The sequence below is a fragment of the Gymnodraco acuticeps genome, unplaced genomic scaffold (genome assembly GCF_902827175.1).
Source record: "Gymnodraco acuticeps unplaced genomic scaffold, fGymAcu1.1, whole genome shotgun sequence".
Classification (NCBI taxonomy): Eukaryota; Metazoa; Chordata; class Actinopteri; order Perciformes; family Bathydraconidae; genus Gymnodraco; species Gymnodraco acuticeps.
Genome location: NW_022989762.1, coordinates 46,432 through 71,590, shown reverse-complemented (window position 1 = coordinate 71,590; position 25,159 = coordinate 46,432). Strand labels below are relative to the sequence as shown.

Genomic DNA, 25,159 nt, shown 5'->3' with positions numbered 1-25,159 from the left:
ACGGATGGAAGCGTCGATAAGAGCACGGTTGTGTGCAAATTATGCAAAAAGGAATTCGCATATCACCGCAGCACATCAAGCCTCAAGTATCACCTCAATGCAAAACATATAGCAGCTAGCGTGGAAGCTAGCATGGACGTTAGCCTCTTTTATCGCGTTCACACCAAAAAGAGCCGGTACTAAAATGTGTTCATGAGAACCTTTTTACCCCCACGAAAGTCCCTGCTAGAGAGCAGAGAGCTGCTAGAGAGCAGGGACTTTCGTACGGCTCTCTTGTGAGAAAAGAGCTATATTTCTGATTGGCTGGGCGGATTGCAAACCACGCCCCGTAAAACTCCCAAAAAGTTTTGTGAAGCCGCCATTTTATTATCCTCGCATTAGCATTATTAGCATTAGCATTAGCCCAGCGCAGAAACGCAGAGAGACTAACTTATGGCAACACAAAATAAAACATGGGAGCGGTGGAGATGAGGAGGTGTCGGCGTTCTGGCGATTTACTCGGAAGGCTGCTGGGACTCCCAGCAGCTTCTACTGAAGCCAGTCCCCAACTCCGGGGACTTCCGGCCGGGGACTTTGGGCGGCAGTATACGCCGTGAAGTGGTTTGCGGCCTGCCAGTAAACCCAAAGCAGAAGAAGAAGAAGTGACGTCAGCGGCTTCATTTGCCTAATCCACCCCCAGGTTCAAAGAGTTCTCATGAACTAAGTTCTCATGAACCTTTGTGGGAAAAGTACTGCGGTGTGAATGCGCCTAATGGTATACTAAAATCCATGTGAAAAAAATTGCTTCTCACTGTTCTCAGGTCAAATATTTATATGTGATTAAAAATGCGATTAATTTCGATTAATTAATTACAAAGCCTCTAATTAATTAGATTAATTTTTTTAATCGAGTCCCGGCCCTAGTTATAATGCTTTTTAATGGACGTTGTCTGATTATATAATCATATGCGCGGGCCGCTAGTGTCTGTTGATCTCCAGATTAACAGCAGTATGAGAATAACCTGCCGATGCTCCATGGCAGAGGCTCCGGTAGAAATTGCCGGGATTTGCGTTTTTACCCCCTTAATGTCTGACCAATTGTTGAACAGCATTTCCGTGCACATGACTTGTGTTTAAAGTTTATAGTCCGTTTGAGTTTTGCTCGTGTGAACGCAAACCGAACCTTCTGAAAAATGAAACAATGTAACAAACTGTCGTCTGGTGCACCAGAGAAGCGGACTATTAGGTGTGAATGCAACCTTACTATCATCCAACAAAGAATTATTTGTTGGATGATAGTATATAGAATAAATTCAGTACATGTTAAATACTTCTCCTTTTGAAACACATATTAGGTGTGATCCCAGTACCACACTGAAAGGATATATACATAGAATACTTTAGGAAAAAGCAATAATCACATGCTCCGTCACCCGTGTGTTTACCTGCAGTGCTATCTTTTGTTTTTTCAAGGTCGGAGGTGTGTTCTCCTCTTCCCCGTCTTCATCCTCTATGCTTCGCTTTGAACCTGCTTTAAACATCAAACACACACAGGATGACATCAGTATATCAGGTAACACTATTCAGATTATATTGAACATTTCATTCAATCTAGTCCTGCCAAAACCCATAACTCTGTACTTTAAGTAAAACCAATTACACATACGATTTTATCTTGACATCGATGTGTATGTATGCATAACACGCTACAGCCAACAACAGTGTGTTTTGTTCTTGTAATGTGTTTCATGTTGTTTATCTGAGCAGTTGCAGGGTGGCTGCATGATGGTTTAAGCACAACGTCCTGCTCACCTGTTCCACTCAGAAAAGAGGACGTAGATGGTCGCTCTGCATCCATACTGGGGCCTGCGTCCTGATTGGCTGCCTGCTGCTGGGTGGGCTGGACAAAAGCTGTGGCCTGGGTGCTGGTTGGCTGAGTCATTGAAGTGGGTGTGTTCACCAGACTGGAGCTGGTGGAGTGCACAGCGGCTCCTGCACCCATCAGCACTGCAGGGGGACACATTATGTTAATCTGACACAGACACAGTAACATGTTACCATAGAGCAGGGGGGGGGGAACCTCCGGCCTCCGGGCCGTATACGGCCCGCGAGACAATTTGGTACGGCCCTCGAGGTAATTTATAAACACACGCAAAAAAGAAAAAAATGTAAGAAATCTAGACCGCAAAAAAATTAAACAAGCGAGTGCCTGTTTTTCCTGGCCAAGGTCAGGGTCCTTGAACACAACACGAGCCTAACGTGTCATCACGTGGTATATGTCTCGACAAGGGTGCAGTTCTGACGGAGAGCACCAGAACGCCGCTCCAGCACTTCAGAAATTGCAGTACCGATAAGGAGCCGTACACATGCCGCAGTTTCTGCGTGGCTGTGTCTTTAGTTGAAAGCCCAGTGGCGATCTGCTCATCTGTCATACTGATCATACAGTCAATAACTTTGTTGTTATTAGCATCTGGTTAGCTAGCTATGCTAACGAATATAAGACGCTTTTTCTACAACCAGTGAGGTAAAGGCACATCTTTATATGATCATTATAGTTATAAAAAAATAAGAGAATAATGTATAGGTTTAACAGGTATAAAATACTATATGACAGTAAAAAAAAGTTGTTATTAATAAAGAAGAATACAGTTTGAATTAGTCAAATATTCATAAAGAAAAATAAATCTGCTTCCAGTTCTGTTTCATCTGGGTGTTGAGAGATGTATCCATAGATCTCCTAATTTTGCTCTCAAAGTGCACCAGATTGATGCTTTTAACTTCAATATTTAAAAAATAATCTTCCCGGGGGAGCATGCTCCCGGACCCCCCTAGAGGAGGTTAGGTCCCCCCCCACTTAAAATCATGTTCACATGGATAGGAAACTAAATACATTTGCACACATCTTGTGTCCATATCTTTCTGTTTGGGTGGTCACGCCACACCGTGCACATGCATGCATGCGCGAGTCATGGTAAGATATCTGGATTAAGAGGTTGCTTTTTCCTTGCACAGAATGAAATGAGTGGGCTGTGATTTTAGTTTTTTTAAGCAGAGGTCAATAATTTGTACGGCCCTCTGAGGATATTGTAAACATTGAAATGGCCCTTGAGAGGAAAAAGGTTCCCCACCTCTGCCATAGAGTCTTGCGGAAATTACATATTTTTGTATGCCCAGTCGGAAGTTAGCATCGCAAGGGTTCCCGCCATAAAAAGCATTGTGATTTTCCCATTTGGTTTCGAAATATTGTGGATATTGCAGGATAAGATATGTGGTAAACACAGGTTTATGAAACCCTCCACGTATAAACACCACTCGCCAGAAATGAAAAGCTAACGTTAGGCAATATACAAACTATAGTCCCATGACTTCACGTCACCACGGCTAAGCTAAAGGCGACTAATATTCAGCATGATGATGTTTAGTAGTCTCATTTGGTAACTTGAGACGCAGTTTTTAAGACATCTTCAGACATGCACCAGTGGGGTATTTACTGACATGTTTTATGTCGTAGAACCAAACGTTAAACATCTCTTCAGATGTCTTTCGTAAACCAAAGACCTTGTTTCAGGCATTTCAGGCTGAAAAAAAAAAACGTTGACTTTACGAGTGAGCTTGGAAGTGCTTAAATGCCGACTCATTTCCATGACTCAATATCTACTGTTTTCTTTACTAATTTGACTTTTGTTTTTTGCTCTCACCCTCTTGACTGTCAGTCTGTGTGGTCGGCATGACAGTGGCGGTAGGTGTTGGGATGGACACAGTTGCTGGGGTAACCATTGGCCGGATGCTGGCACGAGGTGTGGACTTGCTACCTTGGGAGGGGCTTGGCTTGTTGCTAGGAGATGGAGTACTTGTGGTGGGGCGGATGTTTGCAGTGGGGGGGTCGGACAGGCTGGAGCTGAAGGAAAAAGCATGAAGAGTTGTCTTGAGCAATTTGTTATGTGTTAGTTTGATACTGTAAACAACTTAGCGCTTTCAGTTTTTAATAGATTCTTTCTAATATGGTTCTGAGGAATTATTAACAATGTGAAGCTAGACCTGTCAGATAACACCCATGACTGTAAAAAGAAAATGTCTAGGAATGTGGTGAATCAAAATGCCTTCTAACCCTATTTAGGGCTGTATGTCTTGATTAGTTACCTTCCCCGGTCTTGAGTAGGACTCTTCAGAGAGATCTGTCTCTGGTCTGCAGGTCTGGCCTGATCCCCCGCCTGAGGACACACACACGTTTGTAAGATTGCAATCAAATCACAGAAATAATTGTGGAAATTGAAACACAGCGTTACTGGAATTAAGAAAAAAAAAGTTATTTCAAAATAGGGTTGTTATATTTGGAAAAATGGAAGGATAAGAGGAAAGGGGAACTGTAAGAAGGTGCCATTCTTGTAAGCATTAAAGATCTTTGAGATGGCAATTATAGGAATATTCTTCTAAAAATAGCGCAATCGTCGCTAAATAAATAAATAACTTTTTTCTTCCAGAAAATAACAAGCTTAACATAAAAAATTATATTTTTGAATAAACTACAAGGGGTAGAAAAGTGACTTTGGATCGTCTGCTGTAACTTTAAAGTATTTTAGACCCGTGTTGACCATAGACTGTAGCTATATATAATAATAATAAGAATGTATAGTAAGTATTCATATATAATAATTATTGTTCGGAAACGGTAATAAGTAAACATAACTTTTATATATATGGCCTATTCAATGCATAACATTCATTATTTAAAGGAAAACTGCAGATATATATTCTTCAGAAAGATGATATCAAACAAGGAGCCCTCCATACTCAGTCTCAAAAAGGTTGGTCTAGACAGCAACTGATTTTCAGTTGCACAGACATCATACACATGATTACAGAACAAATCGTTCTCTGTATTTCGATGAGACAAAGTGATGTAATGATGAGTGGCCTCAGTGTCAGGACCTTCACGTCCTGTCCACATGTACCTTAGCTCCACTCTGGTCCTGGGGCTCCTCTCGGGGGTCCGACTGTGCCTGTGTCCCTCTCAGTTCTCTCAGCTCTCTGTCCAGCCGCAGAAGTCGTCCTTCATACTGAGACTTGAGGGCGTTCATCCTCACCTCCAGCTCTTCCTTACTCTGTTTCATCTCCTCTATCGCCTTACTGAGCTGCACCTTAGCACCTAAAGGTCAAGGTGTAGTTAACACACTCAAGTTACTCTTAAGCCAACGGAACAAAGGAGCTCCAGCATGTTTTCAACGTAGTGTACATGCTCATGGGACTTACTGTTTAGTTGGTTGATTTTGGTCTTGGCTCCCATGAAGACCTTTTTAGTCTTTTCCTCTTTTTCAGCTATCTGCTTTTTGAGCTGCTCCTCTCTGGCCTTGCTTTCAGACATCTGCAGGGGAACAACAAACAACTCAAACTGCTACTCCGACATGATCAAAGGTATACTACAACCCCTATATGAAATGAAAAAAAAAACAATATCAATTGTGATTTATGAAGTACCTCTTGTCTGAGTTTTGCAAGCTCCTCTTGTTGGGCATGGTTAGCGTCAGTAGCAACGTTAGCATCACTGGCCTGGATGGACTGGGAACTCTGGTTCTGGCAGGCCTGCGTTGCTCGGTTAGCTTTGTTAGCTTCAGTTAGCTGCTCCTGCAGACGCTTGATGTCGGCTTCACGCTCTTCAACCATCTGACAAAAAGGGACAATTAGTAATGAGCAGTGTTGTGCTAGTTACTGAAAACCAGTAACTAGTTACCATTACTAGTTACTTCATTTCAAAAGTAACTCAGTTACTTTACTAGTTACATAAACCCAAAAGTAATGCGTTACTGTGAAAAGTAACGTTTTAGTTACTTGAAAAAAGGGCTCCCATTAATGCCCTTATAGCCTTCATTTCAGTACTGTTATTGCATTGGAGAATAATACAATCTGTTGATCAACTTGACATGCCTTATATGCAATCTGGATTGCATCGATATTAGCTGGCTTTCCATTTTTGTATATTCTTTCTCCAGGTAGTTGGAAAAAGTTTTCCGTCCCATATGCCGCCCGGACATGCTATCATGCTAACTAGCTCCCTGAAAGCGGGTGACTCCACTGTAGCAATAGCCTGCATGTGTTCTACAACATACCGTGCAATGGCTTTATCGACTTTTACCTGGCTAGCAGTCCCTTGGTTAAAATCCAGCCGCTGTTGCTTAGGTGGAGGTGGAGTGGCGTTGGATGAGTCTCTGTGGTCTTAGCTACTAGCTTCGTCCCAGCATGTTGTTTTTGCAGATGTTTTAAGAGATTTGAATGACTGGTTTGGGCAGTAGATAGGATCTTTGACCCGCCAAGACACAACTTACATTTAACTAAAACGTTCTTTTCTTTGTGCTCGACAAAAGTGAAATAGTGAGAATATCTCCAGGTGGAGAAACTAGACTTGAGCTCCGCCGCCGCCATGATAGTCTTGTTAGTAAACAACACAAACACGCCCACAGCGCGTCTCCGCATGTGACACAGGAAGTATCTAAGTACATTTACTCAAGTACTGTACTTAAGTACAGTTCTCATCTCTGTTCGCCTGGCTGTTGACTATATATAAAAAAACTAACGCAGTAACGCACCATGTAGTAACGGTAACTGAGTTACTGAATTTAAAAAGTAATGCGTCAGAGTACTAGTTACTGCAAAAAATAACGGCGTTACAGTAACGCGTTACTTGTAAAAAAATAGAGAGCCTGATGCAGGTGAATTGGATATAAAGGAAAGGAAATAACTTAGGTTAGCAAAAAAAGTAGGGAAGGATGAGGAAAGTGGATTAAGGGGGACACACTTGTGAAGAAAAGGTACAGATTAATTGGTTGCACTGATGAATTGTAATGAAAAATCTATTCATTGAAAAATGACTAAATGCCAACCATTAGAGGTAAACTCTGGTTACTAATGACGTTGAACCCTTAGTAAAGTTGCTCCATACTTCTATCAAGTAGGGATGGGAATTTGAAAGCAAATGTATATTCGAATATTCGACCCCTTTGGGTAAATTGGGTAAAAATAAATGATATGTTCAAGTAAGTATAGAAACCAAGTCGAATTTGTCAAATGTATTGAACTGGTGATCACAGTTTGACAGCTATAGGCTTTCATGTGCAGCCGATTCACAATCAGCCCAGCTGTAGAGAAGACCCTCTCAGCTGGAACGGAGGTTGCGGGTATAGCAAGGTATAGCATGTATATATAAGTTTAATTTGGCATAGTTTGACCTCTACACCGCACTCACTAACCTGGTCGAAATATTTCCACACATTACTCCTTTTTGACGCCATGTTTGTTGTGTAGGACTCTTCTTAGAGTGTAAATAATTACCGGACTATGACTGGTAAATATGTTGAATACCGTCAAAACTAAATCTCTCCTGTCAAAATGTCTATGTACTTTGCCGCCACACGGTTGCCAAGCAGCGCTTATTGTTGTTTAGGCTGGCCACTCATGTGTCGTGAGTGTTGACAGGGGGCGGGGGAGCACGCTCATGAACTGTTAGCGGCGGAACCTCGCAACGGCTGCGGAGCGCATTCGCGCCGCATTTGGGCATAAGATGAGGTTTGAGTCTGTGTGATCTGCGTGTAGGGAGGGGCAGCAGCCATATCATTGGCTAGAACTAGCTAGATCTGATGGATTTGGACATAAACGTGAGTGAAGTATAACCGGACGCGAGAGAGAGAGATCAGCACCTGCAGCTCTGTCCGCTATGAGGGACAGAGCTGCAGACCTTTAGACCTAACACATTTAGCTATGGCACTGTCGTATACATTGAATCATTCAATTTGATAATATGTAATCAACTTAGGCATCCATCCCAAAAAAAAATTAAAAAAAAAAAAAAAAAATTAATAACTCATATTCGAATACCTGAATAATTTCGAATATTGGAATAATCGTTCCCATCCCTACTATTAAGTAGATTCATCCAATGACTTCATACTCTCTTTGAATGCTACAGATCTATCACCACTAGTGCTGTTTCTAGAAGAAAAAGGTTTTCCAAACCTTCTGCAGGATGTCCAGGCGGCCCTGAATTACAGTCACCTGTTACGAGGTAAGCATACTTGTTAGTAAGTATTGAAAAGAATCCTCAGCATGATCCTTTTGTCCAGAAACTGACCTTTTATGTTACAGAAATCAAACAGTGTTAATTAAAAGGTATTATGACTTAAATATGTTCTAAGTAAGTGTACAAGAAAGAAATGCTAAACTTTTTATTTATCACAGGACAAATATTAATGTAAGGAAGTAAACTTTTAATAAGAATACATTTATAGTCCATATTTAGCTTGTGATGCAAAATGCTATGTTTGTCCGGGTGACAATAATTGCATACACATTATTCAACATTTTAGATGGGTTTAACTTTTATTAAGAATGTAAATGCAGTTTTTTAGGAAAGACTCGTTCTTGAGAACCTCAAAAAATGCCTCCTATACTGTGTGTAACAGTATTCTTAATGTTTTCTAAATGTTAGTACGTATTGTAAGACGCTTTAGTAGTCATTTAAACAATAAATGAAGATATCAAGAAAAAGAAGGCTCCTAACCTTGCTCTCTGATTGGCTGAGAGCAGTCTTGAGGTTGTTGACTTCCTGGTTGTGGCTCTGTTGACTGCTCTGATTGGTCTGCTGTAGCTCCTTCTGATTGAGCAGGTTCTGCTGAAGCGCCTCTTTAGACTGCTGGAGCTCCCTCTGGATCTGCTGAATCTGGTTCTGGCGGGCCTGAGACTGAGACTGAGCTGCTTTCAACTGGTTCTGGAACTTTAAAGTCAAAGTTAGTCAGGTGGCTCTTTTGTCAAGTGGATTTCTTTTGGTTCTTGGGTTATAGAGACATTCATCTCTGCCAGGTGCTGCTGTGATCTTGGCAGTTCTTCTTACCTGCTGGCTGTGCGTCTTGGCTTGCTGAAGCTCTTTCTGACTCTGGGTCAGCTGGTTCTGATTCTGCTGCTGTTGAGTCTGGATCTGGGACAACTGGGACTGGACCTATAGAAGTAAAGTGATGACAACTGACCCTGTGAGTACTGCCTTTCTACTGTGTTCTACAAACCCCAATTCCAATGAAGTTGGGACGTTGTGTAAAACGTGAATCAAAACACAATACAATGATTTGCAAATAATTCCTCGACCAAAATTCAATTGAATACCCTACAAAGAGAAGATATGCAGAAGTCCTGTTGCATGTTGAAACAATATTCACTCATTTTGCAACACGTTCCAAAAAAGCTGAGACGGGCAACAAACGACTGGGACAATTGAGGAATGCTTTGTAACAACTGCGTGAGCAAATAGTCGAACAGTTTAAGAACCATGTTTCTCAACGTACAAGTGCAAGGGATTTCATCATCTACAGCCCATAATGTCCTCAAAAGATTCAGAGAATCCGGAGGAATCTCTGCACGTAAGCCCGAAAACCAACTTTGAATCCCTGTGACTGTTGATCCCTCACTTCATTACTGCATTATAAACCGACCTCATCCCATTAAGGATATTACCACATGCGCTCAGGAACACTTCAGAAAACCATCGTCAGTGAACACAGTTCTTCATTACGTCTACAGTAGTAGAACCTTTATTTATCCAGGAAAATCAATTAAGAACAAATTGTTATTTACAATGATGACCTGATAGGAGGCAAAGGCTTCCTGAGGGGATGGGGTTTGGGAGGAAACAAAATAAAAAGACAGACTCCGGGCACTACAGAACCCAGGAGACAACACAAACACATAGAGCAAAGATGACAGGCATAGCAGTTAAACAAGTGTGAGTGAAACTCTACCAATGCCAAATATCAACAACACCCAGAAACGGTAGCGGCATCTCTTGGCCCGAGCTCATCTGAGATGGAGTCCAGACCTGTCTCCATTGAAAGGTGTGGCACATTATGAAGCGCAAAATACAGCAACGATGACCCGCCGGACTGTTGAGCAACTGAAGTCGTACATCAAGCAAGAATGGGAAAGCGTTCCATCTCCAACAATTAGTGTCCTCAGTTCCCAAACGCTTCTGGAGCGTTGTTTAAAGGAAGGTGATGTAACACAGTGGTGAACATGCCCCTTCCTCAGCTTTATTGGACCGTGTTGCAGGCATCAAATTCAAAATTAGTTTACAAAAAATCATAAAGTTTATCAGTTTAAACATTACATATATTTTCTTTGTAGTGTATTCACTTGAATATAGTTCCAAAAGGATTTTCAAATCATTGTATTCTGTTTTTATTTACGTTAACTTCTTTGGAATTGGGGTTTGTATATGTAGAGCTAGTTTCATACTGGTCTCATTAACACATAGCCTCTTATAATGTGTGTTGCATCCTGGCTTAATCAAGCACAGGCTTCGTGATAGTTTGTAGCTTGCATGTGCTCAGTACCTGTGTAAGCTGGTTCTGTTTCTGGGTCAGCTGGTTTTGGACCTCCTGGAACTTATCCTTGGTCTGCTGGTTCTCCTTCTTGGCTTCCTCCAGCTCCTGCTGGCCCTTCTGGTCCTCATTTGGGTAAAAAAAGTATTACATGAAATCACATGTAAGGATACTTTCAGACAGTCCAAGTGATCAGAGCCTTGTTTGTATGTTATTGATGTTTTCTAGCCAAACTAAATCCTGAGTTTTGTTTCCTATAGTCTAATTTGGTCTGGCAGAGTTTTGTGACAGGTCAGATAACACGACTGATGTCAGAGCCATAGTGCTGCGTACCTGGAATCATATTCAGGTTCGGACTCAAGTTCAGAGGTTCAGGTTCAGGGGCCTCATTTATAGCGCCGTGCGTAGGATTCACGTGGGAAGGTTGCTTACGTAGTAGAAATCCAAAAAATAGGTAAAGAAATGTTCCGACATTTTCCGATTCACCAAACATTGCGCACCGGCGAGGAAAGTGCGTACAGCACTTCCTACGCCGGTTTCCCTTTATAAATCACAACCGACTCGAAATGCGGTGCAGCTTTTGCGGGCTTCACGTAACGCCCATATTTGCCTATAAATAGTCAAAGAAACGCCCATTCATTCATTCATTCTGACTGACTGCATGAAGAAGATCGCAGGAAATGACGACAGAACAGCTAAAAAATACATCTCACACCGTGTCAGATTTTGGTTATTTTGGGGAGGTGGAGATAAATCATATTGTTTGGTGGATGCCGTTTGAACCAGAGTAGCAGCATGGAGGTCGGATCGTCACCAAAATAAATAAATAAGTGGTCCGAAAAAGGTTCATGACAAAAACAATACACATAGCCTTCCTCAGGCAGTGTGTTTGTACCGGGGACAGGAGACCCCCCCTTGATGAGAGACTGTAAGAAATGATCGGGGAATCCCTCCGGAGTGGAGTCATGACGACTGGATCTGAATTATGTTTTTGTATTTGGTGGTTTGTGTCCCAGCTGTCGATCAGCTGTGCGCAGCGTCTCCACTGCAGCCTGTGGTCTCAACAGATGTAGCCTATGTATATGTGTGTCTGTGATTTTATACTGAATGTAAAGTAACTGGAAATACCTGTGTGTGTGTGTGTGTGTGTGTGTGTGTGTGTGTGTGTGTGTGTGTGTTCCTTCTCCAACCTCCCAAACTTTCTTTGTATGTGTGCATTGTTATTTGTGCTTGAGCAACATTTTACTTGAACTTTATTTCAATGAAATTAGTTGTAATTATTGTCCTACATTTTAATTTGTTTTACAGAGAGGTTTCACAGCTGTCTGGGCCTAGTGGCCCACAGGCGGCGTTTATCCAGCAACCAGAACATCCATCTGTGCCGGCCCCCAGGTCAAGATCTACCGTGGCTCAAGGGCCTTCACCAGAGCCATCAAGGACCAGCAGACCAACATCACTACAGCTGCCTCCACCTCCATCTGCGGCTGCCACCAGGTCAAGATACACCTCAGCACAAAGGCTCCACCACAGCCATCACCTTCAACCCAGCCAGCAAGGAGGTCTCGTGGAGGTCTCGTATAGCACTTGTACACCCCACCTACACAGCAGCCCATGCACCATCACCCCCATCTTCACAGCAGCCAGACCCACTGTCTTGGAAGACAGACAAAGACCTTGACACTGTCTTGACATTTATAATGAATAGTTGGTTGAAAGTTCTGATGTTCAATATTGTAAATAGTTAGATTTTCCAGTTTCTTATATTTATATAAATAGTTGGTTGAAAAAAACATATTTATAATAAATTGTTGGTTGAAAAAAAAGGTTGAATGCTCAATTTGTATTTGTACACATCACATGAACCTTGGTATGTAATATGAAGTCATTATTCAGTCCTAATGTATCTCAGTCCCTGCTGTGGTGAAAGTAGAGTGATAAACACCTGTTTTACTCAAAATTCGAATTGAATTTTTTTCATTTTAGACATGAATAACACATTTATATACAGTGTAATTCAAATATTTCACTGCTTTTGTGATCCTAAGACTTTGGTAACCTAATCTAAAACACCAAAACAATTCGATCACATGAGTACATTTGTGTTTTCACAAAAGTTTTGAAGATTTTCTGAAAATCGGATGTCAAATTTTAAGCTTTTTAGCTACTTATCTCATCAAACAGTGCTCTAAGGTGAGTAATTTGCATATATAGCAATACCAGAGATTGTCCTGAACATTTTGATATTTAACACATGGGGTGCCATGTTAGAAGAAATACATTTAAAAGGTGATTTAAGAAAACATCTAAAAATCGAGAAAATACCCTTAGACTCCAGAGGGTTAACTTAAGCATCTATCATCTATGTCACTCGGACAGTGAGGAGACTGTGGACTGTCAAGACTCAAGACACTATGTCTAAGCCAATCACATCGCTAGCTTCCCTTGATGTCACACAGATCTCGCGAGCAGTTGCGATATTTTGCGAGACTTTGTGAGTGCAGTAATGGCCGCCATATCAGAAGCCGACACAATGTTTTTCGTCTTTTCTCAGCGCACATTTCTCGATCTATGGAAGGTTTTAGATGGGTTAGAACAAAAAGGAGAATATACGTAAGTGCTAGTTTTTTTGCTAGTCCAAGTACCGGTTCCCGACGTTCCGGTTTTAACCAGACTTGAACCGAAACTTTTTACAAGTCCGGTACCGGTTCGGCGTACCGGTACACAGCACTACAGAGCCATGAATCTCACACATTTTGTTGTACATTTAAATCAGGTTTCATTTCTTATAATATAATCATTTATATTGTTTGATCGCAATGGATGAGTTTGGTCACATGTGGGCGTTACATTTTTAGAACAGCATAGTGGCCTATCATCATATCTTGTGTTCCTGTCTTCCTGCTCACCTCCTCCACTTTTTTCTGCGCCTCCTCTTTCAGTGTGCTCAGCTCCTCTCTGGCCTGGTTGAGCTCCTCCTGGGCTTTAGTCAGCTCCTGCTGCACTTCCTGGCTCGGACCCGCCTCACTTCCTGCTTTATCAGCAGTTTCCCCAACCATCTGAAATACACACACAGCTCACTATTCCAGTTGTAATCCTTACTAACCTGCAGCTTAGACAGACCCATTCCGGGCCCGCAGTCCCACCTTGTCATGCTGGGCTTTCAGCTCCTCATACTGCGTCTTGTAGCGCCGTCCAATCTTCTTGACCTGAGTGATGGTCCGGTTCCTCTCCAGGATGTCACTGTTCTTAGTCTCCATGTCTTTCTTCAGAGTGTCTCTCTCTGACGTCAGACGGGCCACCGAGTCTCTGAAGGCCTGCAGCTGAGACTGAGCCGAGTTCCCGCTGGCGCTGGATCTGAGGCGTACACAACAGGAATCACAGTTAGGTCACATTTAGGGATTCATTGATTATCTGCTAGAAGTTCTACACTGGTCATTTTAGCTGTCAAATGTTACTAAATACAAATATTATTCCATGGATCATTCAGGTTCTGCATTCAGTTGTTTTTAACAAATGCTACAAATGCTCAAAAATTAGCGTGTGAACACAGGTTTTTTAGTAAATTCACATAAAATACGTAATAGAGTCCAAATAGAATTTTCTTTCGTGCTGGTATGTTATGGACGTGTCCGAAAGCAGGGTTTTCAAACAACAATAGTTACTTTTTTTCATATCTGTCACTTGTCTTAAAGCGGGACATGTGCACAAAAACCCACTGGCCCTCAGAAAAACAAGGTGCTATGTAGACACAGGCCGGGGATTGAGTGAGTTCTGTTTTACGACCAGCAGGGTCAAATGACTGTGGTCTGGAGTCTGGTGACGTTGTTAAGAGTATATTCATTTCATATTTTGTACATTACTGATTGTAATAAAAGTCCAAATCCTTGTTGATTTCACTTATTATATATTCACTTACTATCGACCCTGAGAAGAGGCAGAAAAGTCTGTCCTCAGTGCTGATCAGAGATGAAGCTGATAAATGAGGGAACTCATTTGTCCAAGGGTTAAATACTGATTTTAACTTTTCTCACTAGAGTTAAAAAGCAGATTAAAGTGTTTGCTAGTGTGAAAGGGTCTCAAGCCAGGGTGCTTCAGGGTGTGTGTGTTTGTGTGTGTGTTACCTTGCGAGTTCAGTCTTCAGCTTGGCCGTCTCCTCAGCGAGCTGTGTGATGCGTCTCTGCTGAGCTTCTCTCTCAGTGGACAGTTTCTGTCTCTCCTCCACGTCCCCGTCTTTCTGCTGGCTCATCAGTTGCTGTAGAGGAACGGTCAGTCAGGTTTAGTGGAGACTTAAACAGCAACTACAGAGTGTTCAAGATACATCTTTAAAAATATAGCTCCATTCAAAATAAATCAACGACTCTAGGGGGATTACTTTAGTCATTGTTATTGCTTTTTATTCTTATTTATATTTGTTTTTCGTTCTTTCTCTTTGAACATATAATTGATACATAAAGGTTTCAGCTTATACAATGCTCTCCATTGCTAAATGATAGCATATTGTAAGATGTATAAGATGTCAAGTTAAAACTTGGTTTTGAACTGTAGAAACTTAGTAAAAAGATTTTTGTTCTTAAAAATAACTCGATGACAAAACACTAGAATGTATCCGGTTACATAATAATTAATATACATGGCAAGTAAATAACAGATGTGGGTGTGTCATGTGTGACAAATATTGTATTATAAGATGCAGGTAAACACAGTGTTGCTGCTCCTTGTTGATGTTCACACACACATCTGTTACCTGGGTTTTGGACTTCCAGCGTTTTAGGTCCTCCTCCAGGATCCTCTTGTCGGCCTGCATGGAGCCGTTCTTCTCCGACAGCAGAGACAGAGACTGGTGCAGCGGGCTGATGTCTGACTGCAGCTTCTTAACCTGACAGATACACAATGATAAAATCAGACAGTTCAATATTCACTTGGCCACTGGCTAAAATGTTTGCAATTCACAATATTACCCAAAAAATCATCACGATATGCTTAAAACTTGAACTGGTAACTAGACCCACTGGAATCACTTTAACCTATGTTTTGTTAAGAAACAATATTTGTATTGAATCATAGATAGGACACGTCTTTTTAAGAGAATATCCCAAACCATCATAAATATAGTAATCATAAATGATAAGCTCCCGCTGCTTTAACAGAGGATAAATATAATGTTAATATAAGCAGCATTATACGAGTTTGTTCTTTCTTATACCATCATTCCTGTATTTTAACTCTAGCTCGGTTTTTCACTTTTCTACCATGAGAGCGATATAAGCAGATTCTTAAAGGCCATTAGCCCTTCCTTTTCCAGTTACAACTTGGGCTGAACAACTCATTGAAATGTGATCAGTATCGCAATATGTACTTCTAATAACCAAATCGCAGAAAGCACAATATGTTCTAAAGTCAAAACATTTGAAAATGTCTATAAGTCTCGTGGTGCCGCTGTTTTCTATAAAACGTTACTCTACAGACTTAAGTCAATTGCCTTGTTTGGTACAGGCTCTCTGGAAAAAGAAAAATCCCACCATGATCATTTTAATATATTTTTCAATGATAATGTGAATAATGTTTTGGAAAATCCCATTCCCTCTAGGGCTGCACGGTATTGAAAAAAACTGACATCGCGATTTTTTCCCCCCCTGCGGTATATATTGCGGTTTTTTTTAACCTGTTAAACCCCAAAGTCTCGGCGGGTACTTTACTTTTTTTTTTTTCACGACACTGTGTCTCAGGGGATCGTAATATTTAAGAACCTATTAATGTGTTATACCAGATTAACGGAAATAATCTCAGCTAACTGACGATACAAACCATGTTTACCAAAACAAAACACAAGTCTCATAAGAAGCATCTAAATGACCCCTGAGCGAAAAATACTAACGCACTTTGGCACAGAACTCAAGATAAAAGTACCCTTATTATTACTTATCGTAGCTGCACTTACAAGATATCCGATTAAAGCTGAGGTTCCACAGATTATTTAGGTATATAGTATCATCACTGAGTGATCTGAACTCGGACAGGGGAAGCAAACACAGACATCACAACACGTACCTTTACGTAGCTTCTAGGGGAGATGTCTCACCGTAGCTGTCAATCTGATCAAAAGACGTGTTCAATGGCATTAAAACGAGAAGGAAAAAACGCGGCTGAATCGGTTAATCCATAGGTTTTTAACGTCTCTGTATAAAAAAATGATTTAATTTATAATCCATAATTCCATTTTTATGTAAATATCGCAGAGCAAAAGTTAGCTGCTAATGGTAGCCACCAGAGTGGCTGCTGCTTCCGGTCTTGGCTATGCGGAAGTCTCACACACACACATTACCAAATAAGGACTGTGTGATTTCCCCTCGATTCCATTGGCTCTGACGGTCAGAAAGAGATGTCACATGTCAAAATCCAGCAAGGTGGGCCAGAGATATGGAAAATCCACCCAAATGGCCCCAAAAGAGGGTTTTTTTTGTGCTAAATCTGTTTAAAAGGGTCAATTATCAGGGGAAGTTCTACACACACACCAACACATGAACAAATAAGGAGTGAGAGTGACGCGTAGCCAAAACCGGAAGCTGCATACCACCAAGGTGGCTACCATTAGCAGCTAACTTTTGTGCTCCGATTTTTACATAGAAATGGAATTATGGATTATAAACAATTGCTTCAAAGCCACAGATACATTATCAACCTATGGATTAACCGATTCAGCCGCGTTTTTTCTTTCTCGTTTTAATGCCATTGAACACGTCTTTTGATCAGATTGACAGCTACGGTGAGACGATCTCCCGTAAAAGCTCCGTAAAAGGTACGTGTTGTGATGTCTGTGTTTGCTTCCCTGTCGCGAGATCGGATCGCTTAGATACTATACTTAAATAATCTGTGGAGTCTCAGCTTTAATCGGATATATTGTATGTGCAGTTTCGATAAGTAATAAGGGTATCTTTATTTTGAATTCTGTGCTAAAGTGCGTTAGCATTTTTTTTTTTAAATGAATAAAACCGCACGTCCCTGCGGTGTGAATACCGCGGTTATCGCCATGACACGGTATATCGTTCAGCCCTATATTATCGTGAATCTTATCGCAAATGCAGTTCACGTTTTTGGCAAGTTCTGCAGCCCCAAATACAATCCAACGCGAGTACAAATCAAATGGGAAGACGTGTGTTCTGATTGAAGGGACAAACGTCATAAAAAATGTAAATGAGTCCCAGCTGACAATTATATGAAGTGCAACACTCGAGTCTTACTTTAGCCTGCGCCTGCTGCATCTCTTGTTCCAGTTTGTCCTTCTCTGTGCTCAGCATCCTGACGGTTTGCTGGAGAGCACTGATGGTCTCCATCTTCTTCAGCTGCTCCTCCTGCTGGGCCAGAGTCCTGGCTGTAACCTGAGCCGGGAGGCAGGTAAACAGACAGAACATTTGAATAAACAATATTCTCTCAAGCCACTTTTGCCCTTTTCTTAACCTAAAATTAGTACATAAGTTCAAAGGCAAAGCGTCCTCAAACAGCCTGAAAGAGCTCTTCAATCAAACATTTAAAATAATGGGAACTTGGAAATATTTTATCGGAAATATTCTCGGAGCAATTTTGGTCGTGGAAACTATTCTGTAACCATTTTTGAGATTTGCCTGTCTCCTCATAATCTCCTTACACTCAAACTGAATATCCCATCATACGCTTCATTGGCAATTGAACAGGGACTGTATTAAATAGTTGTTTAAAAAGTTTATTACAAAGTCTATATACATATACTTTCTCGGTAATACAGTGAGTCCTTGCGGCTACATTATCTTCAGTTGTGACAGTTCTCAGGTCTTTATTCTTGAGATGGTGCTAGTAATAAAATAATACTTCTGTGTGGCTTATGCCAATGCAGTATCACTTACAATGGGTTGGCTTATTGAAGGCTAATGTACTTATAGGACTCGTGCTTTTTTAGTTTGTATCCTTACGGTTGAATGCACTCATTGTAGATTGTTTTGGATAAAAGCGTCTGCTTAATGTAATGTTCATGTTGTTTTCATCATTTACAGGTAAGATGACCAATGAGCCCCCAACATGCTCTGTAGTTTTCCATCCCTCAGCCCCTTCATACCTGCATCTTCTCCCTCTCAGAGTTCAGAGCCTCCTGCAGCTCCTTCAGTTCTCTGTCCTGGTGTTCCACTCGCTGTTTGTAGCGCTGAGCTTCTTCATCAGACGCCTCGCACTGAGCCACAGCGATCTCTTTATCACGCCGAACAAACCTGCAAGACACACTCGCTTCAAACTCCATCCAAAAGCAGATCTAGAGGTGGAAGTGTGTCTTTAAGACTTTCAAACCAGTATTTTAGCTGTACTTTCATTGTGTTTCAATAAAAGAGATCAAATGTACAAGAAGGTTTACAAAGCGTAATAAAATAGAAACTATTTTCCCTTAAATGTCCCCAATAGCAAGAGCAGGACCAGGAATGAAATGTTTTTTTTCGCATTTTAAGGACTGCTCATATGCAACAAAATAAAATGCAGTGAAACTAAATGCATTAATTAACAATCCAACTAATCAGAAAAAGAAGGGGAAAATATTAATAACTTATATGATACAGTTAACAGAAAAAATATACATTATTAATTCTCAATATTATATTAATTATCCAATCTAACCGGAGGGTCATTAGTAATGCAATTAAACCTAATTGGGCCCCGAGGCCTGTTTTATCCCGGTCCCTAATGAGCTCACACTACGACATTAGGATTGATAATGGAGATTGTAAAGTGTTTCCAGTGTTATCAGTCCTTCCAACAGCACAGTGCTGCATTACCTGAGTATTTCCAGGATCTGCTTGGTGGTCTTCCCCTCCTCACTGAAGGACAGGTCGAGCTGCTGCCAGGGGGTCTGCAGCCCACGACTCCTGGTGGCCATCTCATCCATCTGCTGGTGCAGGAGGGCGTTCTGCTTCCCCAACTCCTCACAGCGACGCCTCTGATTGGACAGATCCTCCTGAAGGAGAGTCAAAGTATTAGGAACAATCAGAAACAATCCTACAGCCGAGCTTCCTAAGGAGGCTGTAAGACACTATGGAATATTGGAAGGGCAACAGGAAAAAACATTATATTCAGGGATGCTAACCCATCAGGTATGAAAAAGCTGACAAGGATCCGAACTAAGTACATTTTTGACAGTGGTAGAAAGTACATTTACTCAAATACTATATTTAGGTAAAATGTTGAGATACTTGTACATTACTTGAGTATTTAAATGTTTTGCTACTTTGTACTTCTACTTCTACAATTCAGAGGTACATGGTGTACTTTTACTTCACTACCTTTAGTTACTTTCAGATCTGGATGAATGATGTGAAATCTAATCAAGTGTTAAATCAGACTTTAGTTCCACCTGGAGTAAATCCACAAGCTACCCTGCAGTGTACAAAGTCATTCAAACTAGCTGCACCTTTACCAGCTTTGAGAACACTTTCATGATCAATCATTATAAAACATATCATATATATTATTCTGAAATGGACCAATCTGCACAACGACTACTTTTACTGTCGCTACTTTCACTATATTTTGATGAGAATACTTTTCTAATTTTACGTGAGGAACATTTTGAATGCAGGACTTTTACTGTAACAGAGTATTCCTACACTCTGGTACTTCGACTTAAGTACAAGACCCGAGTACTTCTCCCACCTCTGTAACCATAACCTTAATAGGATTTAAAACATATCAATATTGACATGTGATAGTGTGTAACATTATGCCCAAAAAATATATTAGAAAACGTAGGCTAAAGCTAATGTTAGGAGCTAGTGACAATGTATGGTAGTTAGCAAGTTAAACGATGTATTGACACATTCACTGCACATCACACTCTGCTGCTCAGCTGCCACTAAACTCTACTGAGTAGGCCTGTCGCGATAATCAATAAATTGACTTATCGTATGATAAATAAAAATGGACTCGATCACTTTTCTGAGCTTGATAAATTGCCGTTTACATGCGTGTTTGTTTACATAAGGATGTGACCAGCATTTTAGCCAGGAGCGCTGTGGCTGCCAGCCCGGCGCGCTGTGAGGGGCGGGGCTCACACACAGCCCATGACACAGCCAGGTCAGGACACTCCGCGTGCAGCAGTGTAGCAGCCACATTAATAATATAGAGACAAGCAGGAGACAACGTGTGACTTACTCGAGGGGAATTTGAAGTTAAATGGAAGTGGTTGCAAAACCTAATACCACATCTCTGATGTGGGAATATTTTAGATTTAAGCCAAATCAACGAGCGGAACCTACGGACTTGAATGAGCCGGGCGGTGTGTTGCATTTGTTTAAAAAAGCTAGCAACAAATGCTAGCAATACGACCAACCTTAAACTGCACCTGAAACACAACCTACCCTGCCGTGTTCCCAGCTGGGAGCAAACACGGCAGCTGAGATGGAGAGCCCCCACCTTCCCTACAGTTTGCAATCAAAGATGCATTTGCCCGACAATGTAAACATGTTGGTGTTCCTTGCTCGAAATCTTTGAAATATACTGTACAGATTTGGATATGGCCTGTTGAGGCATCTGGGTCTTAGACAGTGGACTGTACACTTGAATGTTGTTTTAAGGAGTTTTTTTTTTGCTTTGTTAGTTTTGTTGCTTGTTATTTATATATATATATATATAAGGGCTCGACAGTAACGGTTGCCAGGTTGCCATCGGCAACCATTCAGAAAAAATGTCAACCACTTCTTGGCCTTTGGTTGCCATCAGTGGCAACCAGTTTTTAACATAAAGAAATAAGGACAGCAAACAGCTAAATGTGCACCCCAAAATAGATAAATGTTAAATATTTGTTGTATTAAGAGTGATATTTAATTATTGTTGTGACCAGTCGGAACCTGATACTTAAGTTGCACGTGCATTGGTGCGATTACGGAGCCAGAAAGCGATGCACGTTTACTCGCGTGGAAGGTGCGCCGTGGCCGTTTCTCAATCTTGAGGATACTGGCTGTCACTGTCACTACACGATCTGCAGCTCTGCCTGATCTGCAGTGCGCATGTGCGAGATGGTCCGCCATATTGGATAACTCCGGACGGCAACCCAAGTAGGACAACATTGACACAGTGGCTTTTGGCAAAGCTCAAAAGGAAAACTCGAGAGAGATGAGTTATTATTATTACAACGTGACTTCACTATTATTTAACAACTCTTTTTATTGGGTTCTTTTATTTGGGGTTAAGTACATTGTCAGAATAAGTGAAAAATGAATTTAACTTCTGTTATACAGTGTGGCAAAAAAGTATTTAGTCAGCCACCAATTGTGCAAGTTCTCCCACTTAAAAAGATGAGAGGCCTGTAATGTTCATCCTAGGTACACTTCAACTATGAGAGACAGAATGGGGGGAAATAATCCAGGAAATCACATTGTAGGATCTTTAATGAATTAATTGGTAAATTCCTCGGTAAAATAAGTATTTGGTCACCTACAAACAAACAATATTTCTGGCTCTCACAGACCTGTAACTTCTTCTTTAAGAGCCTCCTCTGTCCTCCACTCGTTAACTGTATTAATGGCACTTGTTTGAACTCGTTATCAGTATAAAAGACACCTGTCCACAACCTCAAACAGTCACACTCCAAACTCCACTATGGCCAAGACCAAAGAGCTGTCAAAGGACACCAGAAACTAAATTGTAGACCTGCACCAGGCTGGGAAGACTGAATCTGCAATAGGTAAGCAGCTTGGTGTGAAGAACTCAACTGTGGGAGCAATTATTAGAAAATGGAAGACATACAAGACCACTGATAATCTCCCTCGATCTGGGGCTCCACGCAAGATCTCACCCCGTGGGGTCAAAATGATCACAAGAACGGTGAGCAAAAATCCCAGAACCACACGGGGAGACCTAGTCAATGACCTGCAGAGAGCTGGGACCAAAGTAACAAAGGCTACCATCAGTAACACACTACGCCGCCAGGGACTCAAATCCTGCAGTGCCAGACGTGTCCCCCTGCTTAAGCCAGTACATGTCCAGGCCCGTCTGAAGTTTGCTAGAGAGCATTTAGATGATCCAGAAGAGGATTGGGAGAATGTCATATGGTCAGATGAAACCAAAATAGAACTTTTTGGTAAAAACTCAACTAGACGTGTTTGGAGGAGAAAGAATGCTGAGTTGCATCCAAAGAACACCATACCTACTGTGAAACATGGGGGTGGAAACATCATGCTTTGGGGCTGTGTTTCTGCAAAGGGACCAGGACGACTGATCCGTGTAAAGGAAAGAATGAATGGGGCCATGTATCGTGAGATTTTGAGTGACAACCTCCTTCTATCAGCAAGGGCATTGAAGATGAAACGTGGCTGGGTCTTTCAGCATGACAATGATCCCAAACACACCGCCCGGGCAACGAAGGAGTGGCTTCGTAAGAAGCATTTCAAGGTCCTGGAGTGGCCTAGCCAGTCTCCAGATCTCAACCCCATAGAAAATCTTTGGAGGGAGTTGAAAGTCCGTGTTGCCCAGCGACAGCCCCAAAACATCACTGCTCTAGAGGAGATCTGCATGGAGGAATGGGCCAAAATACCAGCAACAGTGTGTGAAAACCTTGTGAAGACTTACAGAAAACGTTTGACCTCTGTCATTGCCAACAAAGGGTATATAACAAAGTATTGAGATGAACTTTTGTTATTGACTAAATACTTATTTTCCACCATAATTTGCAAATACATTCTTTAAAAATCCTACAATGTGATTTCCTGGATTCTTTCCCCCCATTCTGTCTCTCATAGTTGAAGTGTACCTAGGATGACAATTACAGGCCTCTCTCATCTTTTTAAGTGGGAGAACTTTCATAATTGGTGGCTGACTAAATATTTTTTTGCCCCACTGTATGCCATACATTTTTGCACACATTCACAGTAAATATGTATTCAGTATGATAGCTGTCTAACAGAAGTTAAATCCATTTCTCACTTATTCTGACAATGTACTTAACCCCAAATAAAAGAACTAGGGCTGTCAAACGATTAACATTTTTAATCAGATTAATCACAGCTTAAAAATTAATTAATCATGATTAATCACCATTCGAACTATGTCCAAAATATGCCATTTATTTATGTATATTGTTGTGGGAATGGAAAGATAAATGAAAGAAGGCAGATATATCCATTTAACATACAGTATCTATGTTTATTATAACATTTTTCTGCATGTCAAAATGAAAGACAACCCACACACCTATCAATCATCAAACCGTGGGGTCTTAATTCATTACGTGTTGATTTCTATCAAAGAGGGAGTACTTCAGGAAAGTCGACAGAGGGGGGGGGGCGGCTAGTGGAGTACTTTGTGACCAGAGTGTGAACGTTGTGATCAGCTGTTTTAGCGCAGTTCTCCAGTGAAGGGGGGGGAGTCTCCCTCCGCAGCCGGTTGGCGTAGTTTTGGCACAATTCCGTTGTACAGACCGACGTTAACAGCAGCCCTGTCTGTGCACACGGAGACCGACTCTGTCGTCCGGTGATCTAACCGCCTTCTGGAAAAGCTTCACAAGTACGTCGGTACGCAAATGCGCTTTGTGACACAAGTGACGGTACGCATTTCAGATTACGCACATAACCTGCGTACCAGTTATGTGCACCCCTGTACTACAGCAAAAGTATTCTCCGTCGGGACTTCCTGCAACAACATCACGCCGTTATCAAAGATGTTCTATTGAGAAGACGATCACTACGTGACAAAAGTTTTCAAAACCGTGGCTACTGAAATCAATCTTACTAACTGCTGTCTGTGCAATTTACTCCGCGCGAGTTGGCAGACTTTATTTTGCTTACTTTAACATCATTTTTCATGGTGGGGCTAAGCCATTTCTTGGTATGGGTGTAGCCTATCCCAGCCATACCCTGGCGCTGCCACTGGTGGCACGTATGGGGCGGGCCATTCTGCAAATGCGTTAAATGCGTTAAATATTTTAACGCAATTAATTAAAAAAATTAATTACCGCCGTTAACGCGATAATTTTGACAGCACTAAAAATAACCCAATAAAAACAGTTGTTAAATAATAGTGAAGTCACGTTGTAATAACAATAACTCATCTCTCTCGAGTTTTGGCTGGGAAGCCAGTGTCACTACCCGATCTGCAGCCCTGCACCGATCTGCAGTGCGCATGTGTGAGATGGTCCGCCATATTGGACAACCCCGTACGGCAACCCAAGTAGGACACTTGACACAGTGGCTTTTGGCAAAGCTCAAAAAGAAAACTCGAGAGAGAGATGAGTTATAGATGGATATATATATACACATATATATATATATACACATATATATTAGGGATGCACCGAATATTCGGTCACCGAAAATTATCGGCCGAAAATGGTTAAAAAGGCCCTTTCGGCCGAAAGGGTTTTAGCACCGAAAAAATATCACCGAATGTCAGAACAGGCTTACGTTGGTAATCTAACGTGTTGTTGTGATGACGTAATAAAGACGCGGCGACCATGCTCGCGGCTGGCTCACAGGGGGGGGAACATTGACCTTTGTCATCGAGATTGCCCTGAGCCTTTAACAAATCGTATTAAATAATCTGATGACAGACTGTAAACAGAATAGCTGACATTTTAACAAACTAAATAACTCAGTTTCCTCTAATCATTAACCCATGTTTGTATAATGTAGTTAACTCCGTGTGTTGCTGCTAGCATACATAACACCTGACGTGGAAACGTTACTCGTGGATGGGGCTACAGGGCTGCTAGAAAGACGGTCGAACCCGGTACATTCCTCCGTCTGCATGCGGTGCACTTTTGCTAAATGTTTAGACAAATTGCTCGTGCTTACATGCTAAACTCTTATTGCACTTATGGTAAC

At 41.4% G+C, this 25,159-nt stretch overlaps 1 protein-coding gene across 1 annotated transcript in view; it reads right to left on the bottom strand.

Moving 5' to 3' along the window:
- Positions 1-25,159, bottom strand: part of LOC117545761 (nucleoprotein TPR-like) — a gene marked incomplete at its 5' end in the record, with an annotated part of 79,873 nt that overhangs the window by 11,678 nt on the left and 43,036 nt on the right. The window contains 18 exons of the mRNA XM_034215713.1: positions 1,425-1,510; positions 1,792-1,986; positions 3,678-3,877; positions 4,120-4,190; positions 4,932-5,125; positions 5,230-5,341; positions 5,455-5,640; positions 7,984-8,022; positions 8,528-8,740; positions 8,858-8,962; positions 10,347-10,460; positions 13,241-13,390; positions 13,478-13,688; positions 14,456-14,586; positions 15,079-15,210; positions 17,573-17,710; positions 18,421-18,568; positions 19,124-19,302. Coding sequence (XP_034071604.1) covers positions 1,425-1,510; positions 1,792-1,986; positions 3,678-3,877; positions 4,120-4,190; positions 4,932-5,125; positions 5,230-5,341; positions 5,455-5,640; positions 7,984-8,022; positions 8,528-8,740; positions 8,858-8,962; positions 10,347-10,460; positions 13,241-13,390; positions 13,478-13,688; positions 14,456-14,586; positions 15,079-15,210; positions 17,573-17,710; positions 18,421-18,568; positions 19,124-19,302 — 2,604 coding nt within the window. The remainder of the gene's footprint in view (positions 1-1,424; positions 1,511-1,791; positions 1,987-3,677; positions 3,878-4,119; positions 4,191-4,931; positions 5,126-5,229; positions 5,342-5,454; positions 5,641-7,983; positions 8,023-8,527; positions 8,741-8,857; positions 8,963-10,346; positions 10,461-13,240; positions 13,391-13,477; positions 13,689-14,455; positions 14,587-15,078; positions 15,211-17,572; positions 17,711-18,420; positions 18,569-19,123; positions 19,303-25,159) is intronic.